Raw genomic sequence first — 24956 nt, forward strand, 5'->3', positions numbered from 1 at the left:
ATATATATATATATATATATATATATATATATATATACATATATATATATATATATATATATATATATACATACATATATATATATATATATACATACATATATATATATATATATATATATACATACATATATATATATATATATATATACATATATATATATATATATATATATACATATATATATATATATATATATATACATATATATATATATATACATATATATACATATATATATATATATATATATATATATATATATATATATATATATATATATATATATTTATATTTATTAATAATTTTATAATAACAATTATAAATTTTAGTTGTGAGAGTTAGACACCAGTCTCTATCAACTAGCTGAACGCCCAAGCACACACATTCATTCATTGTTTCTTCCTACGTTTCGCAATTCAATTTGGTGAGTAAACGATTCATCACTCTCATTACTACACACAATGTTTCATTTTCTCATTCCTAGATTCATTCATCATAAGACACTTTTATGTCGCAATGTTTTTTCTCGTTTATTCAATTTTCGTTCTTTCTCCGTTTCCAGTAATCACATATCTGACAACCTTACATTGTCAAACCTCGTTAACTCATGTAACTTGTCCCCCGAAACTTCCCTTAAACTCTCCGAAAGGTTGAAACAAGTAAAAAACCCTAACGGCCCAAATGCTGTCATTCAACTCTTCAGAAGCTATGGCTTCTCCGATTCCCATATATCAAAGCTTGTCAAGAAACGCCCTTTTCTGCTTTTATCACATCCTGAAAACACCCTTTTGCCAAAGCTTCAATTTTTGCAATCCATTGGGGTTTCACCCACTGATTTCCCCAAAATCCTACTTGGGAACACTTCCTTTTTGTCAGCAAACTTGGAGAAAAACCTAATACCTCGATACGAAATTGTTCGAAGCCTAGTTCGTGACGATAAAGAGGTGGTTTCAGCTTTGAAACATGGATCATGGGTTTTTTACAATGATTCCATGGTTAATGATTCTGTTCCAAACATTGAGGTTTTGAGGAAACTCGGTGTGCCGCAACGTTTTATATCCCTTTTGGTTTGTTATTTTCCTAGTGTTGCATTTCACAAGCATTCCATATTTGTTGAGGCTGTTAATTCAGTCGTCGAAATGGAGTTCAATCCTTTGCAGCTTAATTTTGTTTTGGCTCTTCGAGTTATTGTAAGTATGGATAAAGAAAACTGGGAATCGAAGTTTAAGATTTACGCGAAGTGGGGCTGGTCGAGAGAAGTCTGTCTTTTGGCCTTCCGGAAACGGCCTCAGTGTATATTGATGTCGGAAAAAGGTATTAATAAAACAATGAACTTCTTGGTGAAGGACGCAGGTCTTACACCCGGAGACATTGCTAAATTCCCGGTGATTCTGTCCCGCAACTTGGAGAAGGTGCTTGTCCCTAGATTCGCAGTAGTTAAGATTTTGAAATCAAAGGGTTTGAAAAAGAGGGGTTTGTCCTTAGGCAGCTTTACTTTGATAAGTGAGAAAAAGTTTCTTGAGAAATATGTGACCCCGTTTCAGAAAGATTTGCCATTGTTATTGGATGCGTATAAGGATGCATATAAATCTCATAAGACAGATTAAGATATTTATTAGTTGTACTTGATAGGAGAAGTTGATTAAGATTCACCTCATTTCGGCTTGTGCGGCAACATTCTTGAATTGTAAACTAAGTTTCACATCTTTTGTGGGGGACTGTCTTGAATTGTTTCAGCATTCTCTAATGTAATGTGATACAAATTTCCATATACTAGCCCCTCAAGTGCATTTTTTCTTCCTTTTGTAAGAGCCAACGTTTGAACTTCCTATGATACTCAATTTGTATCAGTTGTTCGATTGTGTCCTGTTACCAACTGAATTTGTTGATGTGCAGCAAAGGTGAGTGTTTTCTCATCCCTTTTCATATTTATTTGATAAAAACAGGTTCATTAAGGTTTCTGTTATTTTAATATCATTAAGGTTCATTAAGGATTCTTATATATGTAAGAAAATTGGTAGAATAATTAAGTCGTAGTGTCAATTATTGGCGCATAGTTTTGAAATGATGAATACTTCATAGTGGCTCTAGGCAAGGCAGCATTGTCAAAATGTTTGTATATAACTTCAAAGTGTATATAACTTCAAAGTTCAAAGCCTTCAATCAAGATGGAGTGAGAGCTTCATGTGGCTGAAGAAGAATTCTGCAGTTCTGAAGCCTATCAGCAGCATCCTTTCCTTAGTTCCATGCTCAAATTTGTTTTCTACTTTTTGAATGTGTTGTAGTCAGGGGATGTGTTGCAGATTGGGTCTTTGAGTCAGATTTACTTAGTTTTGGCCTTTGATACTATTTTCGAATGGCTATTTGAGATAGATTTATAGTTTTGGCCTTTGTTTCAGTTGTAGTAGTTGTCTGAGAAGAAGTTCTAGACTATGTTTGGCCATGTGTGGCAGGTTGTGTCCTTAACAGGCTGTGAACCAGTTCTAGCTTGGGCCTCTTTTTGTGTCCCAGTTTCAGCTTGTGCTTGGCTTCTAGTTTGAGTAACACACGCTTCTTTGCAAAATGGTTTTTTTTTTTCACGTGGGAAAATGAGTTGAATGTGGGAGACATGATTAACATGAGAGAGCTAGATTTTTTATTAGTCTTATTCAACAGTCAACATCCATTGGTAATTGTTGCATCATAAAGAGAAGGAAATTAATATAAGGATTTAATGGAAATACACTGACAGTGTAAAGCAGTTTTAGACACTGTTAGTGAAATTCAAACCGTTAATTTTTGTAAGCGTTTGACTTTTTCTTTAAATCACATATTAAGTATATTTATTTTTAAGGGTTGTGATGTACTGACTGTGTAAAAAAATTTACACTGACAGTGCAATACTTTTAAGCTTTTAATATAATACTAGTAAATAGAAGAGTTACTGACTCTATGTGTTGTAGGTTTTTGACGATAAAAAAAACCAAAACTATCATAAACATTATCAAGTGATGAAAAGGATTGAAGTAAATAAAAAAACTAGAAGGTTTCAATGTTTGGTATAAGAGAATTAAATGCTAAAAACAACATAAAAGAACTAAAATTTATGCTAAAAACAACGTAAAAGAACTAAAATTTATGCAAGTTCGCATGTTATCTTGTGTTTTCATTGCTTTTATCTATTTAGGATCTTATGTAATATTAAGTCGGAGTAGTTATCAAAATATTAAGATAATACACACATTAAAATCTGTTGTCTAAATTTCATCTGATTTCAAAATATTCTTAAAAAGAGTTTTATTAAATAATTAGGAAGCAAAGATTCACTTTGTAATCAATTAGGACATCTGTCTAGTCGATTATGAAAAGATCTCGTCTAATAACCAATTAAAAAGTTTTTTAATGGATTAAGCTTCCTATATGGAAAAAAGATGTTAGTTGTAACTTATAATTTATTGAAACTTGTAAGTTATTGAAACAAATGTTGGATTAAGGGTGTGGATCTAATCGTTTGCATATATAATTATATGTTGATTTTGATGATGAAAACTAATAAAGTAATTTTGAAGATAACAACTCTATAAGTGAAATAAATTTTGGATGTTGAGAGTTTTTTGTGACAGGGAGGTGTTAGCCTATGATTTTCGACACTTCACTAAAACCCATTAAAATTTGGTTTGGAGGAGTCTCTGGAATAGATCCACAAGATTATGATCACTCTCTCTTCAAAACATGTTCAGAATCTCGAAAAAGTTTTTAAAATACCAGCACTTCGACATAGATATATGGTGTAGAAGTGTCGAACTCGACGCACCCATTAGACGTTGTGTACTTAGTGTATTTTTTAATCCAAAAGAATGATAAATTAGGGATGCTTCGATAACACTATAGGAATCGATTGTATATTCTCGACATAGGCAGTTGAGAGATCTAAAGACACTTATTAGCGTTGGTGACAGTTTGTAGCAATTCAGATGTTGAGGACGCGTGGAAGCAAACTAGGAGACTGAAGCCACGTAAGGGGAACACATATCGATTTATGCAGAGATAACCGTTATCGACAGTTAACATAGTAATAATATATAAGTCGAGTTCAATTTATGTAATAGAGGTCGCAAAGTTCATCTAATATTCTCTATAAAATTCAAGTATTCAAGTCGCAGAGAGAAACGATTTGTGAGAAGATGTATGAGTCTACATTCTTTCTTTAAGTTTCCTTAATTCAAGTATTTATTTTAATGACATTTATTATGCTTTTTATTTATTTTTCAAAACAATTATGTGTTATCACAATTAAAGTTTATGTCCAGTTTTTTTGACATTCAAACATTAAAGTTCCAAGCACAAACACTTTTTGTTGTACTTTTTTGCACAAATTGTTCCTATAATTTTTTTCGAGTTTAATCCTTTAAGTCAAATTAAAACTTATAATTTGATTCACTGAAAAATACTAGTAAACAGATGAAGGAGTGAAAAACACTTAGAAAGGGGGGATTGAATAAGTGTTACTCAAAAACTTGGAAGATAAAAACAATCTACACAATTATTTTTATCCTGGTTCGTTGTTAACGAAACTACTCCAGTCCACCCCTGACAAGGTGATTTACCTCTACTGAGGATTTAATCCACTAATCCAACTGATTACAATGGTTTTCCACTTAGATAACCTCTAAGTCTTCTAGAGTCTATAGATCACAACTTGATCACTCTAGGAATCCTTTTACAATCAATGTAAAAATACAATGTTTACAAGAGTATAGTTTGCTTCTAAAAAGCTGTAATCACAATTGTGATATTTCTCTTAAGTTCTATGCTTAACACTCACTAAAATATTACAAGAGTTTGTGAGGTTGAAGATAAAGTTCTTTAGCTTTTGAATTTGACAGCGTTTCTGTAAGTTTGCACAAGTGTTCTTCTTTGCTTCTGATCAGAACTTCTATTTATAGGCGCTGGGAGGAAATGACCGTTGGGGTACATTTAATGCTTTGCGTGAATAGTACAACACTGCATTTAATGTTTCACACTTTTGTCAACTACCTCGAGCCTTGCTTTTGCTGCTATTACTGACTTTGCCTTTTGTAGCTTCTAATGTTCCTTTTGCCAGTCATAGATTTGACGTTTAGCCTTTCATCTTTGTACTTTCTTATAGACTCAGATTTGTTGAATAACAACGTTCAAATATCATAGTCAAACAACTTTGGTGCAGAGCATCTTCTGTCTTCTGACTTTGAAGAGCTTTTAGCGTGATACCATTAGAGCTTCAGAGCTTGTGCTTCTGACTTTTATTCTGCTGATGCTTTCCAGTTCATGTTCTGATTCTGCTTGATCATCTTCTGATGTCTTGCCAGAGCATGTTCTGATGAAGCCAGCCAAAACCTTCTGATTCAGTGCTTCTGAGCGTTGATTCGTGCATACTCTTTATATATTTCCTTAAATGGAAAATGCAAAGGATTAGAGTACCACATTGTCTTATACAAAATTCATACTTAATGTTATCATCAAAACATAGAATATTGATCAGAACAAATCTTGTTATAACAATCTCCCCCTTTTTGATAATGACAAAAACATATATAAATGATATGAATTTGTATCCAGAATATCAGATGAACAAAGACAATTACACAGATATAGCATAAGCATATAATCAGAGTGTGTAAATATGTCTCCCTCCTGAGATTAACAATCTCCCCCTGAAATTAATACTAGAAGAATTTTTAAATAAAAGACTTCCCTGAGTATTTTTCCATTTCCGTTGAGACTTTCACGTTGAACTTATAACTTCAGAACATTCAGAGCTTCTCTTCAGAGCTTCCATAGGACAGCTTCAGAGCTTTGAATTTCCATTGAATCAGAGCTCTATATCTTCAGTCTTCACTTGGAGACTTCATGTATCAGAGCTTTTGGATATGATCATAGCATTCCTTGCTTCTGATCTTTGAAGCTTCAGAGCACTAAGCTCGCTTCTATTCTTTAAGAGTTGCTTCTCTTTTAGAATTGCTTTTCCCCATGTATTTGCTTCTCATCTTGAGCTTTGACCAAAATGTTCTCATTCCTGCAAAAACTATCAGATACAAAAAACTTGCAAATAATGTTAGGAATGTTGAGACTTAATCCCAGCAACTGATAAAAATAAATCAAATTCAATTATCGCATTTCTCCCCCTTTTTGTCATAACATCAAAAAGCATAAAGATTCAGATGAAAGACACACAGAGTGAAGAAAGAAAAATATTTCATTGATAAATTAATCAGAGGAAATATAGAAGCAAATGCAATTCAAACAGATGCAAAAACAAAGAAGACAAACTAAGACACATGACATACTACGACTGGGTGAACTTAGAAGCTAAGACAGCCAAAAGGTTCTTAATCTCAATAGTGTCTTCAACTTGCTTCTGAGTAGCTTCTTTCTGATCCTGCATAAAGAACCTGAATTCAGCATGGGTATCCTCGTGCTTGTTCAGACGAGTAGCCAAGTCAGCTTGATTCTGTTGGAGAGCCTTCATAGTGTTCATCAGAACAGAAATAGAAGGACGAGCAGACGCAGCATCAAAGTTGTTGTCCATAACAGGAGGATGTGAATCAACTTCAACCATCAGAACATCTTCATGATTTTCCTCAACAGGAATATCTTCAGTAGGATGCTCTAAGCCTTATAGAATCTCAGCTAGATTCTCTGGAGGGGTTGGAGTCTCAGGTTCAGGAGGGTAGACAACTTTTGGGAAAGCCATGTTAGGAGCCTTATCAGAAGGATTCTCCCTGAGCCAGTTGAACAAAGCCTACAAATCTCCAGTCAGAACCTTGTATGGATGTGGCTTCCACACAACCATTGCTAGAGGATTTTCTTCTTCTAACTCATCAACAAACTCCTTCTCTTCAAGAGGCTTCCAACTGGTGATGGGATGGTAGTATCTTCCATCAACTAACTCCAGAAAATATCCAGAAGGTCCTGGAGCAGCAGCTAGACACTCTTTCTGAAGATCCAGAAAGTCATCTTGAAACTCTCTTTTAAAAGCTCTCAAGAGCTTGCCAACAGCAACATGATCCATCTTGGAGTCATGTGCAGTCTTCAAAGCATCTAACCCTGTTCTGACCTTGTACTTTAATATTTCAGAATGAATACCAACAAAAGGTTTAGGAGGGTTAACTTTTATGTGTGTGATAGGAGAATCTGGGTTAAGAACAAAATAGGGTTCAGGTTCATGAGAGAACAAAGCAAAGGTGGGTGAAGAGGATAGAGAAGATGATGAATCAACTGTAGATGAAAATGAAGGATCAATTAAAGGTGAGATTGCAGAAGGAATGGAACTGGTTGAGAAGATATTTTCAGATGGAATTTATGGGAAAACAACATATATAGGTTGGGGTTCAAGAGTTGGTTCAGAATGAAGTGGATGGCTTCTTTTAGAGGTGGTGGAAGAGGATGGAGGGACAAAAGATGATGGTCTTTTCTAAGAGGGAGGGTCAGAGGAAGAATGTAAACTGGAGGTGTCTACATTATCAATATCTTCTATGAGCTTACGAATCTCTTCAGAAGTTCTAGGAACTTTGAGAGAGTCAGGTTTTTCGGTTGATACTCGTTCAGATCTATTAATAAGACCAGAGTCAAAAATAACAATACCTGAAGATTTCTTCTGCTTCTTGACTTTCTTATCAGTAGGACCTTCTTCTGAGACCTTTCTCTACAGCTTCTTCTGTTTCTTCTTCCTATCCTTTCTTTTTAACTCATCCAAGGATGGAAGAGTTCTTCCACGTATCCACTCAGGATCAACTTCTGAGTTTTCTTTCACACAGAATTCCAGATACAGCTTGACAGATTTTGATCATTCTTCTTTGAAAGAAAGACAGAAATTAACAACAGTATTCCTTCTTGTCAGAATATCAGAAGGTGCCTTGGGAGATGTGGTTACTTTCTCAATTAACTGCATTCTTCTCAGAGTGTTAACATTCAAAATGCTTCCACAAACAGCAGTTAGATCTTTAGAGCCAGCTGCTCTCAGAGTCTCAATCAAACCACTCTCAGTAAGAATATCTGATATCAATCTTCCCAAAGGAATAGTTTTCTTCTTGAGCTTTGGATTCTTCAGACGTTCTGCTTCTCTTGATTCTTGAACATTGGTCTTCAAATGTTGAAACAGAATGTGAGGTAGATTGACTCTCATACCTTTACCAATGCAGTACAAAATGACTTGCTGATCTTGACTAACATAGGTTGCAGAGTTTATTGTGTTAAGAAATGTGGTTAGGGTGGCCCACCGGATCCTAAACGAGGCTCTTGATACCATGTTAAGAAATGTGGTTGGGCCTAACTCAACCCTACAAAACCGGCTTGTAGGGTGAGGATTGCCCCCACTTATAAGGACATGTTCAGACCATATATTATCCGATGTGGGACTCTTAACATATTTATTTTCTATGATAAAGAGATCCCATAATTATCTTAGCTCAAACTCTGTAAGTAGGCTTCAGATCTGTGGAGTGAGGAGAGTTTTTACCAGAAGTAAACAATTCTGGATTAAGCTTTTCCCAATTAGTTCCTCCAGGAAGAGAACCAGTTATACCACTTATACCTTCAAGATTGTATAGCTTCATTATCAGATTCTCAAAGACAACCACTTCATGACCTAGCACGAAGGAAATGATAGCAGTTGGAGTAACAATGGCATGAGTCCAAAATTCCTTGACCAAAAGAGGATAAACTGGACCAATAAGACGATCAAAGTAGTTTGCCCATCCTTGAACCAACATCCCTGTTTTGATTTTGAAATCATGTGCTTGTAGATTGTCAAAATCAACCATAGATTCACAGAGAACTTCCAAATCTTCGTATGGAGTTAAGCATGTCTTCAAAGGAGCAGAGACAGATTTCCTGTATTGTTCTTGTTGAGAAGATGAAACCTTGCGTTGAACATTGGATGAAGAAGCCATTGAAGAACTACTGAGATTACTGGGTTTCGTAACTTTAGGGTTTTTGAAAAGAGAGAAAAGGAGGCAAAAATGCATAAACAATATGAACAGTGAAGATGAGTGGAAAGATATGAAATGAATGAGAAATACGTTTATATAGGCACGAATTTGAAAACAAAATGCAATATGATTCTGAATGCAGACGGTTACAAAGACAAAATCAAATACATTTAATGAAAAATGACGTTAGGAGAGATAATGTGAAATTTGAAATGATTTGCACAGTTACCTAGGGCGGCGTCTCATCAACTGCACACATGCTTGTCCCTTCAGAATGAACACGTGTTCATCATCTGGAATAGATGGTGACAACTGTTTTTCTTTAAAAGAAATTCTGAATCAACTCAGAATATCTTATAAGAACATAAAGAAAAGCATTTCAAATCTAATCCATATATCAGATCTTTTCATCCTTTCATTATGGGCATAAATCCATACTGATATTCTTCAGAATGAACTTAAACTTATCTTCAGCAAGGGGTTTTGTAAAGATATCAGCCCATTGATGGTCTGTATCAACAAAGTTTAAAGAAAGAACACCCTTCTAAACATAGTCCCTAATGAAGTGATGTTTAATCTCAATATGTTTAGCTTTAGAATGAAGAATAGGATTCTTAGATAAACAAATAGCAGAAGTATTATCACAGAAGATAGGAATGTTACTCTCATATATCTGATAATCTTCTAGGTGACTCTTCATCCAGAGCATCTGTGTACTACATCCAGCAGCAACAACATATTCTGCTTCTGTTGTAGAGAGGGCAATTGTAGCTTGCTTCTTGCTGTACCAAGAGATCAAATGACTTCCTAGAAACTGAAAGCTTCCAGAAGTACTTTTCCTTTCAATTTTATCTCCAGTGTAATCAGCATCACAATATCCTACTAAGTTGTAATCTTCAGATCTTCTATAGACTAAACCAACATTAGTAGTACCTTTCAGATACCTCAAAATTCTCTTAGCAGCAGTTAAGTGAGATTCTCTAGGATCTGATTGGAATCTTGCACACAGACAAACACTGAATAAAATATCAGGTCTAGAAGCAGTAAGATATAGAAGAGATCCAATTATACCTCTGTAGAGCTTCCGATCTACCTTCTTACTTACCTCATCCTTACCTAATACGCATGTTGGATGCATATGAGTCTTTGTTTCTTTGCTTTCTGAAATATTAAACTTCTTCAGAAGTTCTTTCACATACTTGGTCTGATGAACATAAGTTCCTTCAGAAGTTTGATTGATCTGGATCCCAAGGAAATACTTGAGTTCTCCCATCATGATCATTTCAAACTCTTCCTGCATAGACTTAGCAAACTCCTTTCCAAGTGTAGCATTAGATGTTCCAAATATAATATCATCAACATATATTTGACAAATTAAAAAAACCTTTTTAAAGGTTTTACAAAAGAGAGTTGTGTCCACTTTTCCTCTTGTGAAACCATTATCCAGAAGGAAAGAACTTAATCTTTCATACCAAGCTATAGGAGCTTGCTTCAGTCCGTATAATGACTTCTTTAGTTTAAAAACATGTTCTGGAGACTTAGAGTCTTCAAAACCAGGAGGTTGATGGACATAGACTTCTTCATCTACATAACCATTTAGAAAGGCACTCTTAACATCCATCTGATACAGAGTGATGTTATTCTGAGTGGCAAAAGAAATTAATAAGCGAATAGAGTCTAACCTGGGCACTGGTGCAAAGGTTTCTGTATAGTCAATGCTTTCTTGCTGACTATAGCCTTGAGCAACCAGTCTGGATTTGTTTCTTACAACTTCACCTTTCTCGCTTAGCTTCTTTCTGAAGACCCACTTTGTTCCAATAATGTTAAAACCTTTAGGTCTTGGAACTAGATCCCAGACATCATTCCTTGTGAACTGATTTAACTCTTCTTGCATGGAAATTATCCAGTCAGCATCTTCCAGAGCTTGATCAACAGAAGTTGGCTCAATCAGTGACACTAGACCAAATTGACATTCTGCATTGTTCCTCAGGAATGCTCTAGTTCTGATGGGATCATCTTTCTTCCCAATGATCACTTCTTCTGGGTGAGCAGAGTTGAGTCTAGAAGATCTTCTAATAGTTGGCTCTTCAGAAATTCTGAGATTCTATAATGAAGCAGCAACTTGATCTTCTGAAACTTTGCTTATGGGTTCTTCAGGATCTGAGTTAGAGATTTCTATATCTGCAAAATTCTCAAACTGCTTTGGCTTTTCAAGACCAAGCTTATCATCAAATCTGATATTGGTTGATTCCTCAACTATTGTTGAAAGTACTTTGGGTAAATATTTTCTACTATATCGTATCCACAGAGATTGAGTCAATATTACTACCGTTCTATAGTCGAATTATAATGAGTGGTAAAAAGCATTGGTTTTGATTGTTTATTCTAAAAGTGCATATAAGAAAGTAATAAATAATTGGACGGAAAGGTTGATAAGTAATTAACGATGATGATGAATATGTTGAGTTCTAAGGTTCATCAACCTATTCATATGCAATTAATCAATTAATCCACAAGTGAACCATTATATAAGCTATTATCTTCATTCATCCTCAAAACTGACATTATGTCTAAGATCAATTTAGAGCCACCTCTACCGGTATGATATACGATCTCTCAGAGTAACAATAAAGATAAAGGGAATTAAATACGATGATTCATGAAAACTTATTCACAATCCCATCCCTGCGAATTAAGAAAAGTCAATATAAAAACCTAGCGCAAAAGTATGAACCTTATCTCTCGATTGATAGTTCAACAATGATATAAAATAAAACCAAGATTCTTTATTGATAATAAAACTTAACAAGTGTTCATAGGAATTAATCAAAGTTATTGCATCTTCATAGGTTAACTACTACCTTAAACTCAACACAATGGGGTTTAGCTCTCCATAGACATGAAGAACACACAAAACTTCATAGAAGGATTCATCTTAATCAAGGGAATGTCTTTGATTGATGTTGAATTCTCCGTCGAATGTTGCTTTCTGCTCTGGAATAAGATTCCTCTCTGAATTTCACTCACCAAGATATATCACTTATGAGGATTAGGGCTTCTTTTTATAACAAAATTTCTTTTTACGAAGCTCCCGCGGCGCGACACGGTTTAGCGAGGCGCGAACTAGGACCAGAAGATTTGGCACGTCTCGCCCAATTCTGTCGCGGCTCGGCCTCTGCTTTATCCCACTTCTTTGTGACTTTTGCGTCTCCAGTGTCCTTACGCCTTCATGTTTCCTCGTCCTTACTTTTCAGCCTTAATACCTGCACAAATAACACCCAAAGTGATTCAATTTGCTCTACAATTAGCATCAAACTTCTAAAGTTCAATTCTAACCATAAAATCACTAAAATTCATACGATATGCTCAACTTCAGATCAAAAGGTAGTTATTTTAACACATGAAAATACTGATAATTCACTCCTAACAAACTCTCCCCAACTTAGAGTTTTGTTTGTCCTTAAACAAAATTACTCACCTCAGTGAAACGATAACACATCCCAACAATCATGCAACAAGTTTTTTTCAAAAAGTTTTTCAAATGGCTAAAATGAGTAATCGATTCAGATACTCTTCATCTCCCTACAAACTCAGAACATGCACATGAAATAGATTTTGAAGGAAAATTACCTCCAGAAGTTCAAAACACTACACAACTACAGTTGACTCAGCACTAATCACTCTCATCAGAAAATATGATGAATAAAAGAGGGGTTAAACACTCATCCAAACAATTAAATCAACAAGTATTCATATCATACGTTCACCGTAAGTGGACATCAAGTCTTGTGAAATCTGAGAATCGGAAGGTCTTTAAAGGGTTATAATGTGGTTAAGATTCAAAGAAAAGAAGATATTCAAAGGTTGTTCCTACTCTAGGGGAGCATCCTAATCACAAATCATTACTTTTTCTCTAAACCATTAACTTTCTTACCCATTCATCTTTTCATTCGTAGCTCGATATTTCTTTTCTTGTCTTCAAACATTTCCTTTTTTTTTCAACAACTTTCTAGGTTCAGACATTGTCTTTCTTTTGTTTTTCTTTATTCTCCAGCTACGAATTTCTTTTGTTCTTTGCAAAACACCACCTGTACTTACTCTTCCTTTGATTATGAATCTCCCCAACTTGGAGATCAACCTGTATTCAGATTCTATGAATGCTCCCCTACTTTCTATAAAGGTAAAAGAGAAAACACATCACCAAATTTTATGGTTGATGGTCCAAAACAAAACTTTTTATTGAGATCAAAACCTCACCAGATGTTTTTCTTGGTGCATATTATGATATTTATCTTGACCTCAGTCTCAAAGAATGGTTAGCAAAGGACCATACTCTCACAAAAAAAAAGCTTTAAGATGGAATAGGCTAAAAGAAACTCTCAATTTCATACAAGTGCCTAAGTCATTTTCACAGATTTTCACAAGACGATGCGACAACCGGTTTAGCAAAATACAAACATGTCAAAGTAATCGATGGTCTCCTGCATATAGTAAACGATGGAAAGCTTTCCTAACAATGGTTAAGGCTAAGCTGATCTAACAAAAATTGTGTACCATAAAGAACTTCTATTGGTATTTACTAACAACCTAAGTTTCATGCACACACTAAGAGTCAGAGTTCGAAAATTCATACATGCCTTGTCACTTTTATTGAAAAAGAAAGGGAAAAATATATGTTTCAAAAATTTCCACTTACTACCACTTTCATGCATGTTGCTCCATTGTTGGCATTCTCATTGTTTCGCTCGAGCTTTTCATTATGCGGTAGAAACTACTCATTCTAAACTGGGGATAAAACAATACTAAGATAAAATCATTCAAACAAAAAGAAAATACTGAACTAAGTCATGGTGACATACATGCCACCTAAGATCTTTGAAAATAAACACACAAAAACATAAAAAACAAAACAAGACAATTAGTGTCATCAGTCAACAAAAGCATCAACAACATCATATGTCATCTAATATCACCACATGGTGTCCTCATCTTCTGACAAGCCATCCTCCTCCTGCACCTGCTCATTTTGCTCCAGCTTAGCACCACTAGTGCCTGCACCCCCCATAGGATAAGGATCGGACTCCGGCCATCCACAGTAAGTAAAATAACTCTCCCGAGTGGGGAAAGTACGCTCCTCAGGGGTACAAATAGAGTTCCTGTACTGCTGCTGCATCGCATCATGCAAGAAAATCTGGGACCTCTGATTGGCCTCCCACATGGAGGAGTAATAGTGATGGGCCACCAGCGGGTCAAAAGTGGAGGGAGGACCTGCAGAGGGTCCGGCCTGAGAGCTAGTGGCGGCAGCTTACTGATCTTTCTCAAAATGGGTTTTACAAAATTTGTCAATATAAGCATCGTTAAGAGCGGTGTGAATCACCAGGTGTCCCTTATCAGAACAATCAACTCCCTCAGCGTGGCATAATCCCATAATAAGACCTGGCAATGGCAATACACATTTATCATTAATGCCATGCTCAGTTTCACTCAAAGCTGCTCTCCTAAACTCTTGTGAAATAATGAAAGCCACATCCACAGAGTGTCGAGACATGGTGACTCTCATCAGAAATGCTACATCAAAAGGTATGGTGGTAACATGTGCCCTGGGTCGGATATTATAGATAAGGATGGACAACACAACTCTTGCATCAATGTTCAGATCTTTTCTGTGGTAGTGCACAGGGGCTCCATTCTTACCAAGTACCGGTCCTCTTCCTTTGGCACAAATATTCCTTGTAACATCACCCAGACTGTATGATGTTTCAAACAAATGCTCTCTATAGTAACACCTTTCATTGTCTGTTAATTGCAGTGGGTTACCCAAGAACTCACTGATGGCCTGTTGGTCGAACCAGATAGTGTGACCCCTAACAAATGTCTCCTGTTTGTAGGCTATAGTTTCCGGAGTGAGCTTGATAGCATTAGCATAGAATTCCCTTACTATATCAACATTGATCTCCTGATACAGTTCAAACAAACGATCCCACTTCCGGTGTTCAAAATACCCCCATAGGGTGTTGTAGGGACTATCTTCAGTCGGTACAATCAGTTTCTCAGGAAGTATGGTGCGGGAGGTTAATTGGGTAAACCTATCCTTTTGCGCAGGCCCCAAGAACCTTTTGGTGGTGGAGTCGCGCGTGTGGGTTCCACGAGGACCAAAACTTGTGCTCTTTGTACGACCTCTTTTGGATGGCTGCATCTGCAAACAGAAATAACTACACAAACAACATCATGTATCAAAATCTATATTAAAATCAAAACAAACAGTCAGCATTTTGCACAGCCGCGACTCGCTACCTTATGGCCGCGGCGCAACTGTGACATAAGTTATAAGCAGCGCTTGTTGATGGCTATTGTACCCAAACAAGCATAACCCCATTGATTGTTTTACCACAAAGAGCATCCACTACAGAGTCTCCTAGCCTAGGGTTTTCAGAATAACCACTCACAGTGTCAAAATCTCCTAACCTATTCTTAGGGTTTTACCTCTATCCTAATGAAATTGAAAGAGGAGAAGAGAAGAAACTTACATTGTTGGTGATGAGGAAGAGATGCTGATGAAAATAGTGACGAAAGTTTGAAATTTAGACTCAGGACTCGTTGGAGAAAAGTCACTTCTGTGTGTGGGGCAGACAAATGAAGTGGGGTTTGGAAAAACCCTATTTCTTTCTTTGTAAATGTCTGAGTTTCGCAAGGCCGCACCTCGGCCTTTAGTGACTGCGGCGCGCTAAACCTACTGTGTTGTTTTCGTGGCGTGTGGTCACACTGGCGAGGCGCGCTAGTTTTAAAAAAAAATCTTCTTTTGTTTGCCTCACATTTGCCACAGTGAACTGATGATACGAAAAGAATAGTGAAAATAAAATAATAAAGAAAAAACTTACGACATTGGGTTGCCTCCCAACAAGCGCTTTGTTTAACGTCTTTTGAGCTCGACGGTCGGCTTTCTTACATGCTCGGAAGTGCGAGAGTACACACTTCCCTGTCAAATTCTCCCCCAAGGTAAACTTTCAGTCTTTCTCCATTGGCAGTCCAACTCTCTTTGGTTTTGCTATCCTCAATGACAATAGCACCATATGGTTTGACTTCTTTGACCATGAATGGTCCTTACCACTTGGACTTTAGTTTACCTGGAAATAGTCTTAGCCTGGAATTGAACAGAAGCACAAGGTCTCCCACCTTAAATTCTTTCTTTTTGAGTTTCTTGTCATGGTACCTTTTCATATTTTCCTTATACATTTTATTGGACTCATATGCTAGGTACCTAAACTCTTCCAGCTCATGGATTTGCTCTTTCCCTTTCTTAAATGCTAAGCTGTCATCTTTATTAAAGAAACACAGAGCCCACAAAGCTTTATGCTCTACCTCAACTGGTAAGTGACATGCCTTACCATAGACCATCTGAAAAGGAGATGCGCCAGTTGGTGCTTTATATGCAGTCCGATATGCCCAAAGAGCATCATCAATCCTTGCAGACCAATCTTTTCTGGATATTGAGACCGTCTTCTCTAAGATATTCTTTATTGCTCTGTTAGAAATCTCCGTTTGCCCGTTGGTCTGAGGGTGATAAGGTGAGGCGATCTTATGACTGATGCCACACTTCTCCAGCACTTTAGCAACCTTTTCATTAACAAAATGGGATCCACCATCGCTGATAATCACTCGAGGCATGCCAAACTGGGTAAAGATGTTACGGTTTAAAAATTTCAATACCGTTTTGGCATCCGCCTTAGGAGTAGCGATAGCTTCAACCCACTTGGAAACATAATCCACAACAACTAAAATATATTCATTAGTAAATGAAGGAAGAAAAGGTCCCATAAAATCGATGCCCCAACAATCAAAAACTTCAACTTCTATCATAGTTTGAAGTGGCATCTCATCTCGTTTACTTATCCCTCCAACTCTTTAGCATTTATCGCAGTTTCTCGCATGGTGGTGGGCGTCTTTGAAAATAGTTGGCCAGAAAAAACCGGATTGGAGAACTTTTGTTGCTGTTCTCCATCCATTAAAATGCCTACCACTAGGAGAATTATGACAATGCCACAAAATTTGTTGGGCTTCCTCTTCAGTAACAAACCTTCTTAGTATGCCATCCTTACCTATCTTGAACAAATATGGGTCGTCCCACACATAGTATTTCGCATCGGATAACAACTTTTTCTTCTAGTGCCAATCAAAGCCCTCTGGTATTATACCGGTTTCTTTATTATTTGCAAGATCGGCGAACCAAGGTCTCACTTGAGTTTGAAAAAGTTGTTCATCCAGGAATTCATCATTTATTTCAGCTTCTTGGTTGGTGACATTTACATTGACCAGACAGGATAAATGATCTGCTACCACATTTTCTGAACCTTTTTTATCCCGTATTTCTAAGTCAAATTCTTGCAAAAGAAGAACCCATCGAATGAGTCTTTGTTTCGAATCCGGTTTAGTAAGCAGATATATAATTGCCGCATGGTCTGTGTAAATCACCACTTTTGTTCCAATGAGATAGGATCTGAATTTTTCAAGGGCATACACTATGGCTAGCAACTCTTTTTCTGTAGTGGCATAATTGAGTTGAGTGTCATTCAAAACTTTGCTTGCATAGTGTATGACATGAAATATTTTTTCCTTTCTTTGGCCTAGTACCGCGCCTATAGCATAATCTCTAGCATCACACATAAGTTCAAAATGGTTTTTCCAATCAGGTGCTACGATCACAGGTGCGGTAACTAGCCTTTCTTTTAATTCATTAAAAGCTTGGACACATGACTCATCGAAAGTAAAACACGTACCTTTGTTGAGTAAGTTACTCAATGGTTTGGCAATCTTCGAGAAATCCTTTACGAACCTTCGATAAAATCCCGCATGGCCCAAAAAACTTCTTACTCCTTTACTGTTTACTGGAGGTGGAAGTTTTGAGATTACCTCCACCTTGGCTTTATCCACTTCAGGCCCTCTTGAAGATACCTCGTGTCCGAGTACAATGCCTTCAGTTACCAAGAAAATGATATTTATCCCAATTTAAAATTAGGTTGGTCTCAATACATCTTCCAAGTGCCACATCCAGATTATCCAAACAAATGTCAAAGGATTTTCCGAATACCGAAAAATCGTCCATGAATACTTCAATACTCTTTTCAATGAGGTCGGACAAGATCGCTTGCATACACCGTTGAAAGATGGCTGGAGCATTACATAATCCAAATGGCATTCTCCTGTATGCGAAAATTCCAAACGGACATGTGAAAGCTGTCTTCTCATGGTCTTCTGGGTTGACCATAATCTGGTTGTATCCGGAGTATCCATCTAAGAAATAGTAATAGTTTTGTCCGGATAACCTCTCAAGCATCTGATCCATGAATGGTAAAGGAAAGTGATCTTTTCTCGTAGCTTTATTGAGTCTACGATAGTCGATGCACATTCTCCACCCTGTGACAGTTCTAGTTGGTATTAGTTCATTCTTCTCATTATTGATGACCGTCATTCCTCCTTTCTTTGGCACTACTTGTACTGGACTCACCCATGCGCTATCTGAAATTGGGTAAATCATTCCTGCTTCCAATAGTTTGACCACCTCTTTTCTTACTACTTCCTTCATGGTTGGATGTAATCTTCTCTGCGGTTGAGCTACCGGTTAGAATTCTTCTTCCAACATAATTTTGTGCATATAATATGCCCGACTTATACCTTTTAAGTCGGCCAAGATCCATTCAATTGCAGCTTTATTCTTTTGTAGAATTTGAAGTAATCTTTCTTCTTCTTGTGTGGTCAGCTTTGAGCTAATAACTACTGGTTTCTTTCCCTCCTTATCTAAAAAGACATATTTCAGATGAGTTGGGAGTAGCTTTAGTTCCATCTTTGTCTCCTCCACTTCTTTTGGTGAGTCTAATGTTTCCAATTTTTCATTCTTAACATTCATGTTTCCTCCCTTTTCTAGCTCCTTCAAAAATACTTCGATTTCTTTTTCTTCCTCTTGAGTCAGCAAATTAAATGAATCAACAAGGGATCTTTCTAAAGGGCTATAAAGATGGATCTCACTGGCCACTTCTATGGCTACCTCTTCGGTGACATCTAGGAAAAAACAATCGCTCTTATCCTTAGGTTATTTCATGGAGTCGAAAAGATTAAAGCATACCTCTTCATCTTGGACTCTTAGCTTCATGATACCATCGTCAATATCTATCATCATTCGGGCTGTTTTCATGAATGGTCTTCCAAGAATAATCGGTGATTCTTTATCTTCTTCCATATCAATCACCAAAAAGTCTACTAGAAACAAAAATTTGTCTACCTTGACTAACATGTCTTGTGCAACACCGTGAGGAAGAGTGGTGGATTTATCTGCTAGTTGTAAGGTCATTCTTGTTGACTTCATCTCAATATTTCCCAACTACTTCACTATTGATAGAGGAATTAGATTGATGCTTGATCCGAGATAAATCAGTCCATTCCCAATGTGCTGATTACCAATTGTTACCGGTAATGTAACTCTTCCGGGATCTCTTGCTTTTTGAGGGAGACGAGACACTATAGCACTACACTATGCATCAAGGACAACAACTTCTTCTTCTTCTTCAAGTCTCTTCTTCTTTGTCAAGATATCCTTCATGAATTTTGCATACTTTGGCATTTGGGCAATGGCTTCGGAGAATGGAATATTAATTTGTAATTGTTTGAAGATTTCCATAAACCTTGCATATTGCCTAGCATTATCTTTCTTTGATGGTGCATGTGGATATGGGAGGTGTTGACTCGGTATCACATTGTTTGCCATCTTGTCACATGCTTTTTTCCTTTTGGATTTATCTCTTTTTTCCACTTCTTTATTCATTTCACTTACAACGATTTCATTTTCCTCATCTTCTGCTGCACGATTATCATCTTCCTTCTCAACATCATTGTTTTCAACTTCCTCATTACCGCCTTTCTGACCAGTTCTAATTACCACTACTTTACAATGCTCTTTCGGATTCTCTTGAGTGTTGGCGGAGAATGTTGCATTCGACTGATTAGTCGCAACCTGTTTAGCAAGTTGCCCCACTTGAGTTTCCAAATTTTTAATTGCTACATCTTGGTTTTTCTGGTTTTTCATTGACATCTGCATGAATTGCGTCATAGTTTCTTCCGACTTAAACAGTCCTCCTTGTTGTTGTGGTGGCGGTTGAGTGTAAGGTTGAAATGTTTGCTGTTGGTATCCTTGATTGTTAGGTCTTTGTTGATAACCTTGATTGTTATTCCTTGGCGGATAACCTTGTTGATACGGCGGATAATTCAGATATTGATTCTGCCTTTGTCCTTGGTTGTTGTTCATGTAGTTCACTTCTTCTTCCAAGACTGGTGGGCAAAATCCTGTTTGATGATCTCCCTTACATAACTCACACTTAGCAACTTGGTAGGAATTTGAGACTCCATTCAGCTCTTTAATTTGTTGTGGTAGTTTGGACATTTGTTGTGTCAAAAGCTCCACTTGTGAAGTTAGCAATTTTTTTGTGCCAACAGAGCATCACTATTAGTTAGCTCTAACAATCCAGGCTTCTTATCTCTGACAGTTCGATCATGATTGCCTTGACGGTTAGAGCCATTCGCTCAATTATCTGAGTCGCTTCAATAGGTGTTTTGGACATTAGCGAGCCACCAGCTGTGGTGTCAAAAATTGTCTTGTTTGTAGGTGTGGGACCATTGCAGAACATGTGAATTTGATCAACTTCTGCAAAACCGTGTCCCTTGCATTTTCTCAACATAGATTTATATCTTTCCCAAGCTTCATTCAGTGATTCATTACTACCTTGAGAGAATACCGCAATTGCTGGTTTTGCATCAAAGAATCGGTTTTGAGAGTAAAACCGTTCCAAGAATTTTTCTTCCAAGGTATTCCAATCAGTCATTACTGCTTCGGATTGATCTAGATACCAATCTTTAGCCTTTGATATCAAGGAATGTGGGAACAACCTTTTGAACAATGTTTCTTCATCCGCTTGAGCTACACCTGTAGTACCCGCTAACTCATAGAATCGAGTAAGATGCGTGTATGGGTCTTCATGGTCCAATCCGGCGAAAGGACTTGCACAAATGAGCTGTAGAATACCGGTCTTCAATTCAGATGTTCGCCCGTTGGCGGCAGTCCTTGCGAACTGTGGATTAAGGTGAGGACTATTTGCGCATGGAGCTGTGGCAGCCATGTTTACAACAGTGTGTTGTATGATGACTTCTTGCTCTTCTTGAAATAGTTCGTGAAAGTAAAGTACGTCAGACTACTCGTCACTGGTTTCTAATGATTGTGACGAAGTTGCAGTTGTGTTGTCTCTTGCCTTTGCTATGTTTGCTCTTCTTCGTGTTTTGCTATTCAATCTCCTAGCGGTCCTTTCGATCTCGGGATCAAAAAGAAGTTGATCGCTGAAAACCTTGCTGCCATTACCCTAAGTTCTGCAAAAACTAACAAACACGTGAAACAACCAGATTAATCAAAGAAAACTCAAAATAAAAGCTATTGCAATGCATGCAATATTGACACCAATCCCCGACAACGACGCCAATTTGTTGAAAGTACTTTGGGTAAATATTTTCTACTATATCGTATCCACAGAGATTGAGTCAATATTACTGCCGTTCTATAGTCGAATTATAATGAGTGGTAAAAAGCATTGGTTTTGATTGTTTATTCTAAAAGTGCATATAAGAAAGTAATAAATAATTGGACGGAAAGCTTGATAAGTAATTAACGATGATGATAAATATGTTGAGTTCTAAGGTTCATCAACCTATTCATATGCAATTAATCAATTAATCCACAAGTGAACCATTATATAAGCTATTATCTTCATTCATCCTCAAAACTGACATTATGTCTAAGATCAATTTAGAGCCACCTCTACCGGTATGATATACGATCTCTCAGAGTAACAATAAAGATAAAGGGAATTAAATACGATGATTCATGAAAACTTACTCATAATCCCATCTCTGCGAATTAAGAACAAGTCAATATAACAACGTAGGGCAAAAGTATGAACCTTATCTCTCGATTGATAGTTCAACAATGATATAAAATAAAAGCAAGGTTCTTTATTGATAATAAAACTTAACAATTGTTCACAGGAATTAATCAAAGTTATTGCATCTTCATAGGTTAACTACTACCTTAAACTCAACACAATGGGGTTTAGCTCTCCATAGAGATGAAGAACACACAAAACTTCATAGAAGGGTTCATCTTAATCAAGGGAATGTCTTCGATTGATGTTGAATTCTCCGTCGAATGTTGTTTTCTGCTCTGGAGTAAGATTCCTCTCTGAATTTCGCTCACCAAGATATATCAATTATGAGGATTAGGGCTTCTTGTTATAACAAAATTTCTTTTTACGAAACTCCCCCGGCGTGGCATGGGTTAGCGAGGCGCGAACTGGGACCAGAAGGTTTGGCGCGTCTCGCCCAATTCTGCTGCGGCTCGGCCTATGCTTTATCCCACTTCTTTGTGATTTTTGCGTCTCCAGTGTCCTTACGCCTTCATGTTTCCTCGTCCTTACTTTTCCGCCTTAATACCTGCACAAATAACACCCAAAGTGATTCAATTTGCTCTACAATTAGCATCAAACTTCTAGAGTTCAATTCTAACCATAAAATCACTAAAATTCATACAATATGCTCAACTTCATATCAAAAGGTAGTTATTTTAACACATTAAAATACTGATAATTCACTCCTAACAACTATCAGTGTTTCAATATTGTATACTCTATAGCCTTTAGAGCGTTCAGAATATCCAAGAAGGAAACACTTCTGAGCCTTAGAATCAAACTTATGCAGATGATCTTTAGTGTTCAGAATATAACAAACACATCCAAAAGGATGGAAATATGAAATGTTGGGCTTTCTGTTCTTCCACAATTCATAAGGAGTCTTATTTAGAATAGGTCTTATGGATATTCTATTCTGAATATAACACGCTGTGTTAATTGCTTCTGCCTAGAAATGCTTAGCCATATTGGTTTCATTGATCATGGTTCTGGCCATTTCTTGTAGAGTCCTATTCTTTCGTTCTACAACTCCATTTTGCTGTGGAGTTCTAGGACAAGAGAAATCACGGGCAATACCATTTTCTTTGAAATAAATTTCAAAGAATCTCTTCTCAAATTCACCACCAAGATCACTTCTGACCTTTATGATTTTACATTCCTTCTCAGATTGAATCTGAGTGCAGAAGTCAAAGAACACAGAATGAGACTCATCCTTGTGTTTTAAGAACTTTACCCACGTCCATCTGCTATAGTCGTCTACGATGACTAATCCATATTTCTTCTCTCTGATTGATCCAGTTACTTATCCATAGTCATCTACGAATTTAGAAAATATCATTTACACTAAATTCTGCAGTAACAATCATTTAAAAACACCACTTGATCCACAAGAATTTGTTCAATAATGTTTTAAATATGAAACTTCTATTCCCTTGAAATAATAGAGGTGAATTACCTACCTACGAGAGAAAACTGAAAGAGGAGAACAAGCTTTTTTATCCTCCTATTTTATTATACCTCGTGATTGATTGACAATATCATGACAAACATTAAAAAAAGTTAATTTTGACAACATATATTATCATGATGTAAAATTGTGTCTTGAGATTAATATTAAGAGAAATGAAAACTATACTAACCATTTGATTTCAAATCTTTGGTAGAGGTCTGAAATTGTTTCTTTCAACTTTGAGGAGGTAGAAGATTCGATCGTGGAGTTGTGTGTTTACAGTAAGACGACAACAGAGTTTGTCACTTGCTAGAGCAACCAATTTCATGGCAAATTCTCTCTGGTACATTATGATTGCACACCTAAATGTTGGTTGGTAGTTGAGCAACTTGAATGTGAGAGGAGAAAATATTTGATATGGAATGTTTGCCACAAATAAGTCAAAATATGGAAGCTCAATTTTCAGTACATCACCTTGGATAACCTGTAATAATCATTAAAAACAAATTTCTATAGTAAGTTACAATTACCATCACCATAGTTCTGCAGAGTTATTCTAGTTCAACTTCTCTAGTAAGTTATCCTAAAAACCAACTTTATCTACCAAGTAAAAAAAATATTTTCTAAATGCTTTCTTCTTCAAACATTGCATACTTCACAAATGACATTAAACACCATAACTGCTCTTCTTCCTTTTAGATTTGATTCTACATTTTATACTATCCTTTTTCATATGAGTTGACATTAACAAATTAAAATTATTAAAAAGAGGTTTTTTCAAGGAATTTAAACCGGGTATTGAACCCTAATGATAAATCCATTTTGTTTCGGGTACCAAATGTTAATAGCTCCAGATTCAAAATTGTGATACAATACAATTCAACAAGAAATCAAACCCACAAACAAATAATTCTAAAAATATGGTAAAAGTGTATACCGTGAGGCGACTGGAAGGGACTCATTGGAACCATGCAAGAATTAATCTCGACACCAATATTCTTCTTCCCGGCATCCAAAATCTTCTCAACTAAATTCCCTATACCGAGACCGATTTTAAGCATAACATCGGTAGTTTGGATTCCAAATTTATGGACTATGGAATCAACAAATAGTGGATTTTTGAGAATGTGTTGACCTTTGGATTTGTGAAAGGACATTCCACCTTGGTATGGTGTGTGTTGTGAGGGTTTTTTTTCCCTTTTCCTTCTTGACCTTACCACCCGCCATAGTTGCTGCGTAGGAATGAAAAATTGGCAAAGTAAAAAATGGTAGGTTAAAGAACTAGATTAGAAGAATGAAAAAAAACAACGAGAGGTGAAGAAGATTATTCGAATATCAACAAAACAAAACCCTATTTTATGTTCCGGTTTATTTTAATGTGATTTTGCCCTTTTAATTTATTAAAGGGACATTTATATTTATTTATAAAATAAATATTATGAAATATTTATATACAAAATCTAAATACATATATGCTTGGCAGTTGGCATGATTTAATCTGACATACATTTAAAACGATATTACACGATTACCATTAGTGAAAAGATATTAATCTAATG

At 36.4% G+C, this 24956-nt stretch overlaps 1 protein-coding gene and 1 pseudogene across 1 annotated transcript; one reads left to right on the plus strand and one right to left on the minus strand.

Moving 5' to 3' along the window:
* Window positions 1-341: 341 nt before the first annotated feature.
* LOC131634850 (uncharacterized) lies at window positions 342-2813 on the plus strand. Its single transcript, XM_058905473.1, has one exon. It carries the CDS (start codon window positions 466-468, stop codon window positions 1609-1611), a length of 1146 nt encoding a protein of 381 aa, XP_058761456.1. The 5' UTR covers window positions 342-465; the 3' UTR covers window positions 1612-2813.
* A 19096-nt stretch (window positions 2814-21909) lies between these two features.
* LOC131634851 (ribosomal RNA small subunit methyltransferase-like) lies at window positions 21910-24624 on the minus strand (annotated as a pseudogene).
* Between the last annotated feature and the right edge of the window lie 332 nt (window positions 24625-24956).

The sequence above is a fragment of the Vicia villosa genome, unplaced genomic scaffold, assembly GCF_029867415.1.
Source record: "Vicia villosa cultivar HV-30 ecotype Madison, WI unplaced genomic scaffold, Vvil1.0 ctg.001371F_1_1, whole genome shotgun sequence".
In the NCBI taxonomy this organism is placed as follows: Eukaryota; Viridiplantae; Streptophyta; class Magnoliopsida; order Fabales; family Fabaceae; genus Vicia; species Vicia villosa.

What these genes read in the sequence shown, in the direction of transcription:
- LOC131634850 (XM_058905473.1), top strand. Translation starts at nt 466, where the DNA reads ATGTTTCATTTTCTCATTCCTAGATTCATTCATCATAAGACACTTTTA.